Source organism: Protomyctophum parallelum, assembly GCF_964188405.1.
Source record: "Protomyctophum parallelum genome assembly, chromosome: 14".
Taxonomy (NCBI): domain Eukaryota; kingdom Metazoa; phylum Chordata; class Actinopteri; order Myctophiformes; family Myctophidae; genus Protomyctophum; species Protomyctophum parallelum.
In genome coordinates, this window is record NC_139709.1 from 42,861,855 (window position 1) to 42,875,013 (window position 13,159).

At 42.6% G+C, this 13,159-nt stretch overlaps 1 protein-coding gene across 3 annotated transcripts in view; it reads left to right on the forward strand.

The window, feature by feature from the left end:
- Positions 1-358: 358 nt before the first annotated feature.
- The window catches only part of ak5 (adenylate kinase 5), a 62,921-nt gene continuing 50,120 nt past the window's right edge, over positions 359-13,159 (forward strand). Inside the window, exons 1-5 of one of the 3 annotated variants that reach the window (XM_083781222.1) lie at positions 359-439; positions 2,237-2,423; positions 3,820-3,987; positions 7,200-7,372; positions 10,734-10,847. In XM_083781222.1, coding sequence (XP_083637348.1) covers positions 2,255-2,423; positions 3,820-3,987; positions 7,200-7,372; positions 10,734-10,847 — 624 coding nt within the window. In that variant the 5' untranslated portion in view covers positions 359-439; positions 2,237-2,254. Of the gene's footprint in view, positions 612-2,236; positions 2,424-3,819; positions 3,988-7,199; positions 7,373-10,733; positions 10,848-13,159 lie in introns of all 3 variants that reach the window. The other 2 variants (XM_083781221.1, XM_083781223.1) reach the window with 2 other exon arrangements.

Here is a 13,159-nt window from a genome sequence, read left to right on the forward strand (position 1 = left end):
GTTGAAACCGTTTATCCTTGTGCCTTTATATATATATTGTTTCCTTTCTTGTCCTCCCAAAACGTAGGTAGGCTGCCTATGTTACATATAGGCGCATGTAGCCTACCAGTTTCCATTCACAGCAATACCACTTAAACATGCGCAAGACAGTGGATTCCCCGTCAGACTCATCCTGTATCAAGTTTTCAATGTTGTGCTAAAAAACGCCGTTCGAGGCTGCGCGCCAAATTTGGGCACATTGCGCAAACTCGGTGCCGGCACACTGCCACTGCCTACTGCCAACGTCAATCACATCATTCACATGTCGCCTGCTCCATGCGCTATATAGCAGACGGAGCAGAATGCTGTTGCTGTAGAAGGAAGATAGACAACCTTGCATCACCGAGGCATTGCCTACTACAGGAATCCATCATACCGCAAGGAAAATGCGCTGATTGACGTAATTATTATTGAAGTTCCCGTCGTTGCCAAATAATATCTTCGCTTTAAGTGTTAAGTGTGCTTTGGAAGACACTCTGGACAAGTTGTGATTTCAGAGAATATCGACAGGGATGAATACCAGCGATGCCAAGGAGTATCTCGCAAGACGCGAGATACCACAACTATTTGAGGTGAGGCGTACGTGCGCTTCGAGAGGTTTTTGCAGAGCAGTGGTGGACAGACCTTGTGCCAATTAAAGTGTCATAAAGATGTATTCTAGACAAGTCAATGAAATAATGTGAATCATAACTTGACATCAGCGTGCAGATATAGAATTTGCGCGTATGTGACCCACCCAATGCATGCATGTTTTAGGTTACAATTCTCTTTCATTCGAGAAATAAATAGCTCACATGTCAATATAATATTCTCAAAGGACTTCTATATTGTGTTAAATCACATTTGAATATGAACATAAAGATGTAAAAACCAAAGACATTGTCCCCGACTCCTCAGTCCTCTATATTTTAAAGACTAAAATCAGATGATTCTATAATATCAAATGGTTGTTTACCATGCACCACAAGGGAAGGAAACACAACGGCAGAACCTATAGATCACATTCCATTATCATTAGAAAAAGGCAATAGGCAGATGCATACTGAAACCAATCAAATTTAATTAACCAATCTTATTCATTTGTCTGATTTCAAGAGACAGGTAATGTGTGTGTCACAATTACAAACAGTTATTCTCATTACAGCCAGTAAAGTACAAGATTACAATTACAATTTATGTTTGCAATATCGTCCCTTCCCTTGATACAAAACCCTATTGAATTTCATTATAATGTCACAGTCTTGCCAAAAATATCTAAATGCTAGTTAGAATTTAGTTGGATTGAGAATAAGTCTTTGTTTCTGTGGGCGGTTTAATGGGTGGAAACTGTATATCAAATTGGAAGGATGTCTTCTGTCCCAGGGGAATTCATTGTTTAAGAACATTCAGGGTTAAGGGCCAGATCTCATGCACTAGCCTGGTTTCTCTCTTGGCATAAAAACACAGTTCTCACATTTGTCAGTCAGGTCAGTTCTTTCAAATTCTGAGAAAAGCTGACTCTAAATTGATGGGCATCATACTTTGGCTTTTATTGACCCTTCCTGTTGCTGTTGTTTTTTCACACATTGATGCAGAACCAAGACATCAATACAAACTAATGGTGAGACTACACACTGTAATCAACATTATGCTGGGACCACACACTGAAACCTTTTAACTTTCAGTCATCACTTTGGATTCTTGTGTACAGTATGTCAGGAGTCAGGACTGCCTCTCATTTTTTCTCTAGCTGAAAGGTTCTCAAAGTGGGGTCTAGGGACCCACAGGGATCCTTGAGGCGGTTTCAGGGGGACCCCAACAAAATGAGGAACAATTTAATTTCACTATTATTTAATTGGCTAAAAGTTTTCCCAGTGAGAGAATTATAAGAATGAATATTCACAGTTTCACTGTCTCCAGTGTTTCACTGTCTCCCCATCTACAGTACAAAGACTATTCTGGTCTAGTCTAGTCTATAGACAGTTCTGTATTCTGTATTCAATCTAATCTAACAACAAAAAATACTCTTGCACAAAACCTTTTCAAATGGGGGTCCGTGCCTATAGTATATGTATCAGTTTTGTGGTGTTTGACATCACAATGTTTGCGAACCGTCGCTCCTAGTCTCTCAGTGCCACATGGATAAATCAATCTATTATATGCGCGAAGGAACGTACAGTACAATGGGCGTTCTCATTAATTAGTTGTTGTTTTTCAGAGCCTGCTAACCGGGTTGATGTACTACCGGCCAGATGACCCTCTTGACTACTTGGAAGGCTGTCTTAAAAAGGTGAGGGAGATGGGAGGAACAGAGAAGGTGCGGTGGGACACATTTGTGGGTCAGGAGAAGAAGTCCCTCCCTCCCCTCAATGGGGGCCAATCACGAAGGTCCCTCTTCAGAAACGGTAAGCATTGAGGATCAGGTACACGTTGTTGAAGAAAAGTCTAAAAAGCTAAAAGCTAAAAATAAATAAATAATAATAATACATCTCTGGAATATAATGCTATTCTTTCCAAGCGGCATTCTGTTTTAGGATAACTCAGTGGCTGGTTTAGTGGACTGTTCATTCATTTATATGCCACATGTGTTGTGGAGCAACCCAATAACACGCTAAAGAACGTAAGAACAGGCAGAAATACATAGGAAACTAACATTAGAATGTCCAGAGTCAGACAACTATCACAAGCTGTTGAGGTAGATGCCGGTAGATACAGCTGTGTTATCTGAAGGATTCAAATCATGGTACAGCAGGTAATAATCTGGGTTTTACATACAGTAAGAATTGTTATATGTCTATGCAAACATTCCTACAGTGTAGTGGAGGCTAATATGATCTCATCGTTGGCCACTTTTGCAACACTCTTGAGGTTTTATGTATTCTGAATGTGCATCATTGTGTAATCATCATTAACCTGGCACAGTGCAGACAACAAAGGCTACCAGCGACGGAGGTTTACATTTACAAGGAAATATTGTAGATGCAAAGTAGGGCGTTAGGATTTGCAAGTCACAGATGACTAATATCAATATAATTTTTTCCTATTTGTTTGTGTATGTTCCATAGTTGAACACTGAACATCACATTCATTTTACGACGTACCCGGCATGGAAATGTGCATGCAAAATGAAATTCACGTTTGTGTAACTGCACATTCATGGGCCTGGCTATATAAAATAGAATAGTGTACTAGTGTAGAATAGATTGCTTTACTAAACTGTCTCCATGAGACAAGCTGGTTACACACCACTTAATACAGACAATATTAGAACAGACCATTTTTCATGTATGGATTGAGCAATATAAATAAGGGTAAGGTTGCATGGTATACTGTGTATAGTCTTCTGTGTAAACTTTGCAGCTGCAGTAATTAGCTACTAGGAAGTAATACCTAATAAGGGATGGAGATTTCATTGCCTGTGAGTGTACACTGCAATTCCCATCTTGGCTGTCAGCAGAAGTTCAAATCTGTCATGTTTGTATAACACTTAATAATGTTGGCCAGATGGGAATGCCATCTCTCTGTCTGCTGACAGCTCCTACACAGTGTACATCATTTCTCTCTTAGTGCCAATCTCTCATTCCCTACTTTCATAGGCTCCAATTGTAGATGACAATAGTTCAATATACAGTCAACGCTCATAATTGATTGATTCATGACCCTTTGATTATGCTTGTTCTGTGTGTGTGTGTGTGTGTGTGTGTGTGTGTGTGTGTGTGTGTGTGTGTGTGTGTGTGTGTGTGTGTGTGTGTGTGTGTGTGTGTGTGTGTGTGTCCGTGCGTACCTTGTGTGTTACCCCAGTGTTGCCCGACAGTCCCAATTTCCCTTATAGACGGTATGAACGCCTACCGCCCATCAGTCAGTTCTCCATCGAGAGTGACTCGGACCTGTCAGAGACTGCAGAACTCATAGAGGAGTACGAGGTGTTTGATCCGTCCAGACCTCGGCCCAAGGTCATCCTTGTCATAGGTAAATGCCACAAACTGAACACCATAAAAAAGCATTATGTATTAAAATGAGCATTATGTAGTCAGTGATGCTCTGCGTGTTGTTGCTGTTGTGCAATTTCGTAATGAAAGATGGAGAGACACAGACAGACTAGTCTCGCGTAGCCAGACAAATATTCCACAGTCTCCAAATGCTATATATAGAGTCTGGAACTACACCAAAATCAGAGTAATCTGTTTGTCATTTCTGTTCACAAAAATATATTTTAAAATATCTTTAGAGCTTATTTATTTATTTCCATTTCTGCTAATAGTAGCGGGCTAGCGGCCTTCAGTCTCGAGAGACCATGGCACAAGCGCACTTGGATTGGATCAGGTGATGCTGAAGGAACAGTGCTTTGTGTGTCTGAGCAGCCCAACACGTGAGAGGCAGTCTCTTTGGCAGTGATGGCATTTTTGAATGCGCTGCCGTCACCTGCTGACCCCGATTGAGGTGCTTTCTGCTGCTGCTTTGTTCAGCTCCGCTCTTCTGGATTCCTTTCCAGACCTCCTGCCTCCAGCAGGCACGATCACTTGCACTATATCCTCCCAGTTATCCACTCCAAGCGCTATATGCTTAGACTGCAAACAGTCAAAGACGAAGCAGAAGTGAGGAGGAAGCTTGACTTCCGTTTATATTTTACTCACAAGCTTCCGTTCTCCAGACTGTATGACGGAAGCATTTGAAAATTGCAAAAGGCAAAAGTCTGACAACGCGAGACTACAGACAGACAGACAGACAGAGAGACAGATAGACAGGCTGAGTGTTATGCTGACTTCCTGACTTGCTGAAGTCTACTCTACACAATATGTGGTCTGGATGGATAGAGTTCTGCACCGTTTAAGGTCCTTATGTAGTGTTTAAACAGGGATCAACAACATGTACATAGATGGAGTCCAGTGAACTGTCGGTGGATTTTGTCCTTTCATAGTTTATTGTATCAGAGTGTACCAGACCCATTTTATAGACTCATGGACAGATACAATTACTGCTGCACGGACCTCCGAGTCCTAGGGCATGTGAACAAAGGGACACTGTTACAGATGATCGCCTAGGAAGGCCATGCAGCATTCATGTTGCAGATGTCAGTCCACATACAGTAGTTTTTGTCAAATAACAATAGGCTTAGGAATTTGGCATTGCACTAAGAAATGCATCTCATAGGATCAGTGTCAGTGTCATGACTCTGTAGAAATTATCACTATGCCATTGGCCAGAGTGCAGTGTACTGCTCTTAAAAGTAATGAAAACCAATCATTTGAATGGACATCATGGTTGAATCCACCTGCAACAACAAGGGGTAATAAGAGTGCATTGAAAATCCCTGCCCACTCATTACAATGAAACTTGCTCACGCTGCGCATACACCCAGCGCAAGTAGGTAGATCGGCAGGCAGTGCATGTCTTCTTCAACAGTCTGATGGTAGCTGGGTAGAAGTTAAAACCTTTTCTTTAATCGGGTGTTCAGGCATTTGATACTGCAATAGAGCTTATCTGGCACAGTAATAGCGTGAACAGATTGTGGATGGGGTGGTAATTGTCCTTGATGATGTCTTGGGTTTTAACCACGCACCGCCTCTCATACAATTCCTGGAGGGAGGGCAGCTCATCTCCCACTCCACGCTGGGCCGTCCGCACCACCTGCTGTAGGTTTTTCTGTAGGTTTGAAGAGTACAGTAGTTCCTGTTGTGTTCTTTTCTGAGTACACTGTGCCGTATCTTTGAAAGTAAATATAACTAGAAAAAGTGCCCTTCCGGGCACAGGTCTCCACCAGGTTATCCACAGATCCGTGCAGTTAGAGGTAAAAACACTTTTCGGCCAGTTATAGCGCCACCTTGAGGCTGAGTTGAAATTGTTCATGTGGCATTTCGTCCTCGGCCTAGTGGGAATGTGGGTGCACAATTTCACGGAAATCACGCGATGTGTTCATGATTTGCAGCATTTTGTTTGAAACTGAGCACTCCTGTGAACTTTGGAAGCCAATCTTAACCAATCAGGATGGAGTCTGATAAATCTGAAAGACCCGTTTCGTTGAATGGCTCTAGAGAGACTGTGTACCAATTTGCGTGATGTTTGGACAAAATCTGTAGGTGTACTGTGCAAAAACTTGTTTTGCACAAAGCGGCCTCCTGGTGGCGCTATAACAGGCCGTTCTGGAAAGTTTGGGGCAGAGGTTCATTGTTGGCATCCAGGGAGTGTGTGTGCAAAATTTGGCATCGACCGGGTTGTTTTGCACAAAGAGGCCTCCTGGTGGCGCTATAACAGGCCGTTCTGGAAAGTTTGGGGCAGAGGTTCATCGTTGGCATCCAGGGAGTGTGTGTGCAAAATATGGCATCGACCGGGTTAATGGTGGCCGAGATTAGCTGTTCACGGACACACGGACGGACACACGGACGGACACACGGACGGACACACAAACGGACGGACGGAGTGCAAAACATACTCTCCCCACATGCCTTCGGCCTGGTGGAGACAAAAACAGAAAGGCATCAGCTCAGCTGTCATTTCTCCAAAGGATGACAGCAAACCTTTTGTGGGGCAATTTAAGAGAACCAGACAAAGAAAATTGTGTTATGAAGCCTGAGCCTGTAATGAGGCCTGTGAGTAGCCTTGAAAATATCAGATGAAAGATAACGGATAGTACGCCACATGTTCCAGTAGACCGATCTTTGTTAGACAAAGCTAAACCAGCCTAACATACAAATTTACAATACTACATCAGCATCAACTAAAGTGTTTCCTTCGCTGTCAATCCCCCAAAAACAGAACGTAGGAGGTATGTGTGGACACATACCTGTTTCTTTCATCTGACACCCCACTCCTCTATGCTTACAGTGCATAACATCCACACACACTGTATCAAACGTCTGCGGCCGATCTTTCCACATAGTTGCCACACACACACACACACACACACACACACACACACACACACACACACACACACACACACACACACACACACACACAAAGTAAAAGTCCTATGTAGGTAAACCTGAGGGCACCTGCTGTAGTTGCATGCCTGCATAGTGCATAGACTACTAGCAGACACATTACCATTTACCACACAGTCATACAGTACACCGGCACAGAGTTGAGTGCACTCACGTACAGTATCAGACATGCTCTATCCTCCATTGCCACGTCCATCCCACGCAGACAGAACTAACAACAACTCTTCACCCTGTCTACAGGAGGCCCTGGCAGTGGCAAGGGAACGCAGAGCCTGAAGATTGCGGAGCGCTACGGCTTCCAGTATGTGTCTGTGGGAGAGCTGCTGAGGAAGAAAATGATCCACAATGCCACCAGCAACAGGAAGTGGAGCCTCATTGCTAAAATCATCACCAATGGAGAACTGGCACCTCAGGTAAGAAGGTCATGGGAGAGAGGGGGCGAGCAACAGAGAGAGAGAGAGTGTGTGTGTGTGTGTGTGTGTGTGTGTGTGTGTGTGTGTGTGTGTGTGTGTGTGAGAGAGTGAGTGAGTGAGTGAGTGCATGCACGTGCGTGCGTACCATCTTATAAGATGTGTCTCAGGGACCCAAAGATGTGCGTTATCAGACAGGATTTAGTATTGACTAACTTCAAGTAACTTGACAATATTAAATGGAGAATATGGGCCTGAGACCAGCTGAAATGAATCCTAGTGATCCGCTGAAAATGACCATGTAAGCTGGCAAGGAGGGACTGCGAGAGAGAGAGAGAGAACTGTGCTTCACAAGAGAAAACAAACACTAACCCCTAACACACATACAGTAGGATGTAATATATATATATATCCCACGGTTTTGGATAACCCATTTTTGTAATCCTGGGCGCTACACTCCCTCTGCCAACCTGGGGAGAGGGAGCTTCCATCAATGCATGAGGAGACCAAGCCGCTTCTTTTGCCCGGTTGGACGTAGCGCGGGGAAGGAACACGTTATTCCAACCAGTTCCTTGTCATCTCCATCAGGTGCCCCGGCTGGCCAGGGGGAGGCAGCATTTAGAGACCAGGAGTACTGCATGTTTATTGTGAGGGTAACTAGTAACTACCCTAGGGGACACAGGGAGAACATGCAAACTCCACACAGAAAGGCCCTTTTTCCAACCCCACCTAGGGTATATGGGCACTGATGACACGGAGGACCCAGGACCATCTAGTTGTGAGGCACCAGCGTTACCAACTGCTTTACCATTCCCCCCTAACACATATTTGTAAAGGTGTCATCTTTGTTTCCGGTTTAAATCTGCTGCTGTGCCAGTCTGGTGAAACTGAATCACATGGGACTACAGTTACAGCTATACACAGCCAAACAGAATGCAGCAATGTTTGCAACACTTTTTTATTTTATTCTCAGTACAGTTTGGAGACCAGAGATGTATTCAGCAACTTCACCATTGAGAGTATTGTAGACAATAAGTAGTGTTGAAATCAATCCTGTTTTGATATAGAGAGCTAATAAAGTGATTGAAGTATAGGAGTAATTATGTTCAGCTTTTAATCAAAGGAAGGAAGAATAAGTACTTTAAGTGTGTTCACTAGGATATTATAACTAACGGCATAGATGTAACAAGAGACTAATTAGTAGAGTCCGTCTCACAAGTGGGCTGGAAGTGGGATGCTTATCCATCTTATTAGTGTCGCTGTTGAATAATGACTCTGCCCAGGAAATTAAATGACAGGCTCCCCGTGGTTGTTTTCGCTCCCCTGTCTAAAGACAAAGGCATGTCTCTAAGATTTGTGGTTTAACCACCGTTTTATTTTTCAAATGTAGCACCATAGATGGTCGCAGTTCCTGACGAGAGGCCTGGAAAAGAATTCCCCGTTAATCTTCCCCATAGACTTTTCAAAAAGTATTTATTTAAAGATGTTTATTCTGTGGACAAAGCCAACGTGATAAATCATGACAATAAACACAATGTTTTGGGCCAATCAAATAATTAGAAAGAAGAAGAAAAAGGCAGGGTACAACACTTTGTTTTGTTTTTCTTCTTTATAGTTATTCATTAATAGTGCGTGTGAGGTAGTGCCAGAAGAGGTGGGTTTTCAGGCTGAGAATGACTGATGCCTGGACTAGAGCTCAGACAGTCTGCCCATCAAATGGCTTTTCTTAGTTCAGCTTAGTTTAGCTTGATTCATGAACATTCTTCTGGTCTGTCAACTGACAGCAGAACATTCTGTAAGTAGTTGTGGAAAATTACGTCTGAGTTGGTCATTGTTGGGCAGAGTCATTGTCATAATAGTAGTTATTTTTAGATGCACACATCACACTCGTACTCTATTTAGCTGATATATACGGAATGCATTGGCCTTAATGTGTTTGTATATGCTGACCTCCTCTGGGCCGTTTTTTGAAATAGATGATGCTAAGACATGCTGGCATTCTGTGGCCCTTGAAGGTACCCACAGACGTGCTGCAGCTCTCAGAAGTAATGCCAAAGTTGTATCAATTATACCCTAGAATGCACTAGAATATATATCACATTTTGACCTTATGGTATATTCAAGAAATCACCACAGGGACTTTATTTGCTGTGAGTGAGTGCGGTTGCTTCAGCAGGTGTTCAACTATTGTGTAGCTGTTGTTTAGCTATTAAGAGATTTGAAAAGATTTAAACAAGTCCCAGATTGCCATCAATTAGTATAAAAAGAATATTACAACACTCAAAATAAAGCTACAGTATAAATCTCACCTTTACAATTCTACTAACCATAAGCACATACCAACTATCCCTCGTGGAATTAATAAAGGCTGTCTATCATATCCACCTTTTGAGTAAAATATTACAATGCTATTGAGCAAAATATGCATATGCATGAACGACAGTTTTCTACCTCTGGTCTGCTTTGAGGCAGGACTCCAGAGAAGAAGGGAAGATATAACCTCATTGTCAGCTCTGTAGCAGTGGCCGGCAAACTGCGCTCTTCTGGATCGGAAACCCGACCCTTTGGTATGGTTTGGGCTTTACAGTGCCACCATGATCAGACAATGTTTTCGCTCCCGTCTATGTGTGTGTTCACATGTTCCCGATGGGACCTATTTTGTCAGTGCCGGCTTACACTAAACTTCTTAGCCTTTACGAAAACATAAAATAATAATAATAGTTTAGGGATAAGGGGTAAGGCGACAACGATATGTGTGAAACTGTGCACACACACTCCCTGGAGGCCAGAGCAGAACCTCTGCCCCACATTTTATTACACAGGCAGAAACCTCTTAACTACTTTGTTATTCTATTACGTCACACAAAAATAGCTGATTTACAAGCTCAAAGCGCATCGTACCGCCACATGTTTTGAGCTTGATTTTTTTTGCTATTTTAGTATTGGAAATTAATTTGTTTTTATTGCTTTATTGGAATCCTGAAAAGTAACTTTTTAATTTAATTTCAAATGCATTTAGCTAAACTTATGTTAACTTTATGAATACGAATACATTGGACAAAAAAAAACAATACAATTGTAATACTAGTCATAAATATTAGTCTATTAATATAGACGGAAGTCATTGAAGCGGGTCATGTTTGCATGTTTGGAATTGGAACAGCTGAAATCAAAAATATATCAATATTCCGATATTAACATCCAAGGTGGGGGCCCCTTGTGGCCCCCGGGCTGCCAACCAACCAAACTAACTAGTATTTTTAATGTCTGATGTTCTCCTAAATGCAATGTCTTACGATCTCATATTACTGTATGTTGGCAAAATCGGAAGTTGACATATTTTGCCCTGACTTTGTGTTTCTAGGAGACCACCATCACTGAGATAAAGCAGAAGATCATGAAGATCCCATACGTTGATGGAATTGTCATAGATGGATTTCCCCGCGATGTTGGACAGGCCTTGTCTTTTGAAGACCAGGTGAGTTTCTGCCAAGAGTATAAAAGGGTTCTGTTACATAATTACATATGTAAGTTCATTTGGAGGAAAAAAACACTGCCCAATATTAATGTGTTTAAATTCAATTAGGGGATAAGAAACTGAGCACATAATGGTTAATGAGCAAAAAGTAAAATAGTCAACCAATAATCACACCTGTGTGGAGTGAGTGGTGCAACTCCGTGTGGGGGTCCCAGTGGGGTCTGTGGAAGTTACAGACCCACAGGAACACGGCCAGGGTGCTGGCCCGGTTCCCTGCCTGGTTCCGGCGAGCCGCCCCGCGTCCGAAACGGTCGAGAAATGACAGAGTTACCGTGTGGGGGTCCCCGAGGGGTCCCTGGGGGTCCCCGGAACATCTAGGAACGTGCCCAGGGGGCTGGCCCGGTTCCGGCGAGCCGCCCCACGTCCAAAACGGTCAGGAAATGACAGAGTTACCGTGTGGGGGTCCTCGGGGGTCCCTGGGGGGGTCGCTGGAACATCCAGACCCCCAGGAATGCGGCCAGGGAGTCCTCATGTGTTCATTTGATCTTGATATTTTGCTGTGTACTATAGATATGCGGGCACATAGGTTGGAGAACCAATAGGGAGCCGCCGTCGGTTTCCAACGCTAGTTTGCATCCGCCCCAGTCATTGAAAAGCTCTAGTTTCAGGCTACTGTTTCAGTAATCGAGCCAGGATGTAATGAGTGCGTGGATATGTGTTTCACTGCAGAAATGGTCAGCAATGTTCTTAAGGTGGAAGAAGGGCGTTTTGGAAGAAGGCAGTTTTGGTGACCTGTTGACACACTACTTAAGCAGAGGTGGACAGTAACTGAGTAAATGTACTTGAGTATTCCATTTTTTTGATACTTACTCTTACTCAAGTACCTTTCCAAGACAAATTATTTTACTTTTACTCGAGTAAATTTCTAGGAAGGCTGTTGGTTGGCTGGTTGGCGCTACCCCTCCAATATCTGGCTTGTCATGTGGCAGCCATCGACTTTTAATGTTTGAGGGGCGCTAGCCCCTTCTATACACAGGTTTAATTAATGTTTGTCTTTTGTTCAAAGTTTGCTTTGACAATGAAGGGATCCCACAATCCCAGGTTGTTTACAAGTGCTACGGCGTGCTAAGTGTCTAAGGTGGTGGAGTCTGAAGAGGAGAGTCTGAAGAGGTGCACGACTTCAGATTACGGGAGTGAGTCTGCCGTTCTAATTGCAACGGGGAGTTCGTCCCATAGTGTTCTGGTCTAATGAAACCAAGATTGAACAGGCTTGACCTCAGGCTGGGGCGAAGGATCTGCCATGTTCAAATGGCCCGAAATATATCATATAGGGCTGAAGTGGTTAGTGTGTTTTGTAATAATAATCAAATCTACAGTACATAGTAACCAGTAACAACAGTTTCCATATAATTGTAGTGGAGTAAAAGTACAATATTTTCCTCTGAGATGTAGAGCTGTAAGTAAAGGTACGTTATTGAAAATTGTAAATACTGAAGAAAGTAAAAATACCTCAAAAGTGTACTACACTTAGTTACTATACACCACTGCCTAACAGGACAACGACCCTAAGCACACAATTAACAATGGTCTTCCTTTCCATTTCCCTTTAACACTTAATAAAAGCTAATTTGACTGTCTATCTCATCATCTGTTCAGCCACATCATGATGTAAATACTCCTGTAATGCTAGGAGCCATGTCCAATCTGATGGCTCCGCTGAATTGAGTCTATCTGCTTTAGTGCCAAAAGACAGCAATGGCAATCTCTCCTTCCTATCATGTTACCTCCTTCCTTATTACACACCAATTACAGACACACATAGTCACAAACATACCGACAACATACACAGAGATATGCTTGCTTAAGCAAGCAAGCAAGCAGTCAGTCAGTCAGTCAGTCAGTCAGTCAGTCAGTCAGTCACTGAGGGGAAACAGTTAAAACAGTTTGCTTGATAAACAAATATTAGTTATAACATTTAATAACATTCATTACATTTCATGATGTAGATTGTAGACTATAGATAATATTTCTGTGGAGCATTTGAATGTTTTTAACACAAAAAAAATATGGCTGTATCTTGTGATATAAATGTCAGGATTTGTATTCACTGGTAGCCTGGCTCCAGCCCTGAATCGCTAGCCACGCCCATAAAAAAAATGTTCTGGCGTACAAAATAAAAATTCAGTGTGAGTGTCAGGCTAATTCACTGGATGAGCTATTATTCACTGGAGGATCTAAACTTAAATTATTTGTAGATACTGAGCTATCTGTTTTTGAATATTGAACAGGATGGAAATTGATCTTTATTAAAA